The sequence below is a fragment of the Styela clava genome, chromosome 8, assembly GCF_964204865.1.
Source record: "Styela clava chromosome 8, kaStyClav1.hap1.2, whole genome shotgun sequence".
NCBI classification, from domain to species: domain Eukaryota; kingdom Metazoa; phylum Chordata; class Ascidiacea; order Stolidobranchia; family Styelidae; genus Styela; species Styela clava.
The window spans coordinates 15239073-15247068 of NC_135257.1; the positions used below are offsets into that span (position 1 = coordinate 15239073).

Sequence of the window (7996 nt, forward strand, 5' to 3'; positions counted from 1 at the left end):
TTGAACGTGAAACTCTTAACTACCTAACCATCAAATACGTGCATGCATTGGCTTAGATTCTGGAGAAAGGAAAGCCGTTGAGACAGCTTAATTATATGGCGAACCACGCTTTGGATTTATTTGAGTAGATCAAATACTTCATTAATATATCTAAATGAACTAAATCCTTCAGTTATGCGAGTTGCAGGGGAACTATCCAAAATACCATTACTGGCTTTTCTCACATAAAATCGGCCTTGCTCCATATTATTCGAATTAATTAAAATTAACAGTTAAAATTGGACATTTTTTTTCAAAAACACTGGTTGAAGCAATATCCAAATAAACAGTGGATTTTTGTATTAGTGGAATAAAACAATCAATTTTTGTTATTCAAATCGATTCATTCTACTATCTTCAACTGTTATGAAGTGAAGTCTATATAATGAAACAAGCTACTGATGATGGCCAGTTTCCAATAACAACTCTTCCATCATTATTGTTCTCGTCTCTTCATTAATAAAAGGTTCATGGAGCCAACATGCCACATATGTCATCAGTATATCACGACTAGAGTCTGTGTCTCTGATTTCCCCATTTGACATCAGATCAACATGGGCAATACTTTCCACAATTGCTCTTTTAGCTTCTAATTCTTCATTGTGCATATCAGAAATTTGTTTGACAGTCTCAAAAAGATTTGAAGCTGGCCATGTCATAAAGTAAATGTCACTTGAGCTGAAATGTGTATGAGTAAACAGATTATACTAAAGTGAAAAAAGTCAACTTCTTCTTGTGATTAGGGTTCAATCTTTTTTAAAAGTTATACTGTGGCAGGTATGTGTGTGTCAGGATGTAATTCTCCATACTCAAGGTATACTCATCAATAAACAGGGCCTCGTTAAACTACCATAATTTAGCTATTATCTATTCTTTATGATATAAATTATAATATAACTTTGCTATGATCTGTGCTTGAACTTTGTGATACTGGATAATTGACCATGAGTCCATGACCTTATCCAGCAAAAGCTTGATACCAAAATTGTATTCTTTACACAGGGTTAAATTGAGTTCAAATAATCGTGAATGAATACAACTACGCTAAAGGAAAGTTTGTAATGAACAAACGTGAATATCGGTCGGAGACCGAAGACTTATCGATCGAAACTGCGGTTTCGATTCATGACTCTATAGTGACACCGCGTGTCCCATCACTAATTAATTAATAACTCGCTACGCTAATTATACGACATAATTCATCCGGCTTCTGGTCCGAGATATGATGAATGCATATGCAAAATTTGGAACAGATTCAACCTCGCTTCTTGAGATATCGTGTTCATATAACAGACATACAAACAGACATACAGACAAATACCTATCAACATACTCACCAATCTTAAGATCGATGGGTAATTACAAGAGTGGTGAAAGTAAAATGTACATTACAGTATTAAAAGCAAAATATGGAAGTGACAAACTATTATTACCTCTGAGAATTCAATTTTGCTATTTTTTGAAGTTGCACAGTTATTTTGTTCATCTTGATACATAGATTTTCCATGTTGTCATAAATAATTTTTAAATTTGAACACATGTTCTCCAAACCATTAGGATAACAAGATGCCTCATCATATGCTCTTAAAAAATATTTTAATACTTAGTGTTAAATCAGTATGTTAATATTATCAAGGTAAAAAAGACTTTTACAAGCTGCCCCTCCAATGTATCCAATAAAGTGAGTGAGTGGATGAGAGAGTTTTGAGACGGTAATTTTCCATATGATTAAACCACTCTCAAATTTGTATACAGGTGAGGGATAACTTGGGAGTAAGGTCACTGTCTACTTTAATCGAAGTGAAATTCCACGAGACTCGTTTTTCGAGTTTATGAAAGGAGACGAGGCCTAAGTTGAGAAAGAAGCGCATGAGGAAGCGTAAGCGGCGAAAGATACGAGCAAGATCCAAGTAAACAGATCATTCATACAGCCCTCAGTGATTTCAATATACATTGTTTTGTACTTTACTATCTATTAAGTCATCAATATCCATACAAACAAAAAATAAAAAATCATTATCAGTTATAATACCTTGATGCTATCTTCAAATTGGCAATATCAGATACTAAATTGAATCCTTTGTTTTTTAAATTCTCCCATTTTTGTATTACATTGTGTATGTCCGCTACACAATCTTTAATTCTTCTTGGAAAACCAGTCAATTGTCCATGCTTAGGTGTGGTTGACGTCCTCCTGGTCCTATTTATCTCTGGTGTTGCCATCACTTGATTCACTGTTTTTACAAATATTTTTCCTGCCTTTTCGTTTTCTTGATGCTTCTAGAAGTTCTGCTTCCGTAACTTCCCTACACAAATGACCAATTTTATCATTCTTCCCTATATAATGTACAATGATTTAAATATGTTTAACTTTAATAAATGCATAATTAAATCTTAATAAATGCATATGTTTATACAAGTATTCCAAATTGCCACATGATATACCTAATATAGAATGTACGACATACTAGAATAAAACATTTTGTCATGTCAAGTGTACATTTTACTGATAAACAAGTATTTCAATCACCTCAGAAATACTATATTATGAATCAAGATTTCATGCACCTACGGTAATCCAAACCTACTGAATCTCTTAGATTTGAAGTCGAATATACTCAGCTATCCAAATACATACAATCCCAAAAATATAACCAATAATCACGAATGTGGGAAATACTGACACTGGATTTAGAACCCAAACACAGAACCACTTAAAAAATGACTGTGGCTTTTACTATTAACTTGGGGTTGACAAAATTGAACTTCAACTCAGTCCCCATCTTCAGGTTGAAGAAAAAATGCTTGCTTTCTTCAATTGTCTGTTGACAATGTTATTAAACTCATTGTTTCTGCAGGGTCTGTTTGAAATTTTGACTTGATATTATCATTAATTAAATTCTGACTCAAGCCAATTAAAAAATTTCAACTCTGGGAAGTTTGAAATCAGAGGCGACTCTGAACCCACATTTTGAAATGTAAAAAAGGCATTTTTTGTTCATACATAGCAACATACACGCTTCTTAGACCACTAGGATTCGCACCCGCTGACTGTTACCGTCTAACTTGGCAATTAAAAATTTCAGAACCTCCTTCGAAAATTCCTGGCTACGAAAGTGTTGGTAATGACGACAACAACCTCAACCAATAGAAACATAACAAACTCAGACTTCACAGAGCTGCTATCAATGAACACAGCAAATAATTACCTTTATAATATCACAACTACAAATAGTTAACATCTAGGATTCAATGCAGCTTACTTGTACATGAAATTGTCGAGTTTGTACGTGTCAGAAGTTATATTTGCTCGATATTTATTCTCTTCAACTTGTTCTAGTTGGACAACATGCTGTCTCAAAATCACGGAAGAATCTTTCGCAACTTGGATTAGTTCTTCTATCCTGTGCAGAAAAGACAAGAGTTATTCGGTAAAAATTCAAAATTAGTACTATTGACAAAGTTATTTTCACAGTGTTGAGACTTCAAACCAACTATGAGAAAAACAAATTTTGATTATTAAAATCTTTACTACACAAGCCTTCTTTAATTGTCTGTTGAGAATGCATGGGTAATTTGATGGTTTTTTAATTTCTATCTATAAGCCCATAAAAAACCTACCTGCCAGTATTTCTGTATTTGACAATATGCTCTTATCCGGGAATTATCATACAGAATTTGGATCATGTATGTTAATTTCAATTTAAATTCTGTTTAAGTTAGTACACAAGTTTGCAATTACAGTATGACAGTAGTAGCTCTGTAGGTGGAACAAAGCAAGTGTATAGATCAGTGAATAAGATGATAGGTGTGCCAACTATGCAGCGGTGATAAGGGGTAAATAAGAATTTACCATATTTACTTTTTTGGATCTTCCTCAGATTTGTGCTTTCTGAATTCCTCGTTTATTTTATGTCTGCCTGCATCAAGTGCTTTATTATCTCCTTTAAATACATCCAAGCGAGCTCTGTGTAGACTTTTAAAAGCACTTAGTACCTGAGATCGCAAACTCATCACAGCAAGAAAGACAATTGACAATTAAAACAAGAAGCCTTACGGTTCTACAGCAGTGGCGGTAGGCTTGTGTGTATGTTTATTTGCCCTAAAAATGTAAAGTCGACAGTATCTGAATAATAAATACAGAAATATACAATATAATGCTATACCAGATCCGAGACCTCAAATCCATGCTTCCGAAAACAAACAAGAGAGCTGTGCTCAAATATATAGACACGTTAACCAGAGCGAAGCAGTATTTACCTTTGACGCCACCGGTACCCACAAAAAATTCCGAGTTTCGCGTAGAAATAATTTACAGAATCAAACCGGACAACCAGTGTTCCCATGGATAAAATAATACAGCGAAATTTTAGACAAAATATCAGATTTCATGCGAAATTTAGAAATAAATAAAAGTAATAGCCTTCTGGCAAAAAAATCAATCTTTAGTCACTGAAAATTTCAAAGCAATTGGTCTTGTATTCGAAGAGAAAAGCGATTTTTTGAAAATGATGGAGACAAATAATAACAATAACAACACAAGAGAGCTACGCCCAAATATATGGACACGTCTGTTCGCAGTACAGTACGGTTTACCGTACCGTCAGATCACAGTCTACAAATATATTCACTCCAAGCGAAGCAGTACGGTAGGACACAAAATGGCGTCCGATGACCCTGGAACGTTTAATGGCGTCATAGCAAACAAAAACAAATCTCACAGAGCTAACATAAATATTTAAATTGAATAAAAGTAATAGCCTTCTGGGGAAAAATTTTATCTTCAACCACTGAAAATTTCAAAGCAATTGGTCCAGTATTCGAAGAGAAAAGCGGTTTTTAATATTTCCACTAGGTGTGTTATTCTGTGTAAAACAACAAGAACAACATAATAATGTTAACGATCGTTATGTCCACTACGTGTCCAACAAGAGAGCTACGCCCAAATATATGGACACGTCTGTTCGCAGTACAATACGGTTTACCGTACCGTCAGATCACAGTCTACAAATATATTCACACCAAGCCGGTGTGTTAGTCGTTGCACCAAGCGAAGCAGTACAGTAGGGCACAAAATGGCGTTCGGTGACCGCAGAACGTTTAATGACGTCATAGCAAACAAAAACAGATCTTACAGAGCTAACAGAAATATTTAAAATAAATAAAAGTAATAGCCTTCCGGGGAAAAATTTTATCTTCAACCACTGAAAATTTCAAAGCAATTGGTCCAGTTTTCGGAGAGAGAGGCGGTTTTTCAATATTTCCGCTAGGTGTGTTATTCTGTGTTAAACAACAAGAACAACATAACATTGAAACGATCGTTATGTCCACTACGTGTCCAACAAGAGAGCTATGCTTACAAGAACAACAACATAATATTGAAACGATCGTTATGTCCACTTCGTGTCCAATTATGTACAATTATAAATTATTGCTTTATTGGACACGTTTAGTGGCCATAACGATCGTTTCAATATTATGTTGTTGTTGTTGTTCTTGTTCTTTGACACGTTTTTAAAAAATCGCTTTTCTCTTCGAATACTGGACCAATTGCTTTGAAATTTTCAGTGGTTAAAGATTAATTTCTTCGCTAGAAGGCTATTACTTTTATTTATTTCAAAATTTTGCGTGAATTCTATGAAATTTGATATTTCGTCTAAAATTTTGCTGTATTATTTTTTGAACACGTAGTGGACATAACGATCGTTTCAATATTATGTTGTTGTTGTTCTTGTTCTTTGACACGATTTTAGTCAGTGTCATGACTGGCTGTACGTTTTGATTCTGCAAAATTCTTGCTACTGGAAATTCAGAACTTTTTTGAGGGTACCGGTAGCGTCAAAGGTACCGGTAAAGACTGATTCGCTCTGGTCTAACGTGTCCATATATTTGTGCATAGCTCTCTTGTATATTATTATATATTATACTTGGCGTTGCATAGAAGCTTACATTCTGATTTACCTTCATCCATGTGCTCATATAACAATAATTCATTTCTTTCCCTTGGTTTTAATAAATTTAGGATTCCTATTAATTTCCACTTGAAAATTGAACGCATACTACTTTTCATTTGTCTATGGCTATGCTATATCATCATATTTTTCTGAACTTCGATGTTCCCAAATTTTTGATTTTCAGCATATTATTGTGATTAATTTGGATTCACATTCCGAATCATTTGTTATAATAGTATTTTGAATATTTTCTATGCAGCACCATTGCCAAAAATCGGGTCTTACTACTTACTGAATACAGCGCGAAACACCGCAAAGGGCGCGAAACAGGAGGCGCAGTTCTTACCACTTCATTGCACCATTGCAAAATTTTCGGGGCTATTTTAAGAGTGCTTTTGCGAGTTAGCGCCTGCAAAATGGGGTATGTGTTCCAAACCATCATTATAATCCATCGCATACAACGATCTGTTTTTTAAAAGTACCGGTAAAGAATTTTAGCCTAGTCTATGGGTCTCATGTAGTTTCGTACCTAACGTACTTCAGTAGGCGTAGCATAACAATTTTTTCACGTGTCAATCCTAACCCCCACCTGACCACACCATCCAAAATTTACGTCACTACAAACAGAAGACAGAGTGACCATTGAATTATATGATTTATATTTAAGTTTCCGAAACACAACAGAAAACTAACGAATTAAGTTCAAAAACGCGAAAACGAGGTAATGTTTACGTACACGCTAGAAAATCTGTCTGAGTGAGAAAAGTGTCTGAGCGGAAGCGAAAGAGAACATTTTTACATCACTTTTTGCATCTTGCTGATTGCCAATGTCACGAAGTAAACAAGGAAGTCGATGCTCGGGGAAAGATCCATTGTGCCAGTATTATAGCATCGGTAGTGGTTAAAAGCTATATATTTGAACGAATCTTGATTGAACATAGATAATGATTCCTAAAAACAAAAGCCATGACATATTCGTTTGTTATCTGATTATGGGGCGTAGTTAAATGGCCAAACCAAAAAATTTGAACCCCGCGTGTTTATAGGGGTTCCGCCGGAAACATCAAGACTAATTTTTCACTGTTGGATATCATTAAAATTACAAACAAATTTCATCGACAATAACGTGGAAGACTTGATGGCATCGCTAGATCACCTGGTAAATATTTTACATTTTCCGATTCAAATGAATCGAAATAACCTGCGGATAAGTTGATAAGAGCTGTAAAGTTGCGGCGACTGCCGACTGGTCTTTAAATTTTGCACGCTATAACGTACAACTTGTACGCTTTTGTGAAATTCAGAAGGCCACACAATGTGCTAGCCATGAGACCGTTTACATTCTATAATTTTTTAAGCCACTGTTGGAGCAGCTCGTTGAATCAAGCAAATTTTTCCCGAGAAAATTCGAGCATTTCATCAGCTCCTGGAATGATTAAAGTGAAACGTAGGATTTAAACGTTCGGCATAGTGTGAACAGACATCATAATACCAGTTCAAATAATTCTCTCTTTAAACGTATGACCTCAGGTTAATGACGTTACACACTTGAGAAGGAATACGATATGTGGATTTCATAAGGAACGCAGAGCCGCTATGTGGCAACGTAATTGCGTAAAGTCGCTGCGTCGTTGTCCACGTCAAGTTGGCGCAGCGGACATGTGACCAATTGGAGAACATTGAATTAAATTGCTCATTCAATTTTACTGGTGGATCATAAATTCAATCTAAAGGTACCATTCGAAAGCTATCTTTAACCTCTACAAATGTATCGATATCGTTTAAGGTTGAAACAAGAACAAATTAAAGTTTTTGTTTTTTAATTTAAAAGCTTTTCAAATTTTTTCACGCTTTTCAATTTTGCCGATTTATGTAGGATCATCGCGATATTTTGTCTTCATTTCAGAATTACAATTTGTTTCCTAGATAGATTGTCTTTCAAACAATATAAAACCTGTCTAAATATAAGGTTCGCGAGATATGAGGTTTCAAAGTTGCATACC

The 7996-nt window shown here is 34.9% G+C and overlaps 1 protein-coding gene across 1 annotated transcript; it reads right to left on the reverse strand.

The window, feature by feature from the left end:
• Nucleotides 1-305: 305 nt before the first annotated feature.
• LOC120345624 (cyclin-dependent kinase 2-interacting protein-like) lies at nucleotides 306-3796 on the reverse strand. The gene is made up of 5 exons (XM_078115535.1): nucleotides 3661-3796; nucleotides 3303-3443; nucleotides 2072-2345; nucleotides 1473-1622; nucleotides 306-717 (listed from the first exon to the last, which is right to left on the reverse strand). The coding sequence occupies exons 3-5, from the start codon at nucleotides 2260-2262 to the stop codon at nucleotides 435-437; spliced, it is 624 nt and encodes a 207-aa protein (XP_077971661.1). The 5' UTR covers nucleotides 2263-2345; nucleotides 3303-3443; nucleotides 3661-3796; the 3' UTR covers nucleotides 306-434.
• Between the last annotated feature and the right edge of the window lie 4200 nt (nucleotides 3797-7996).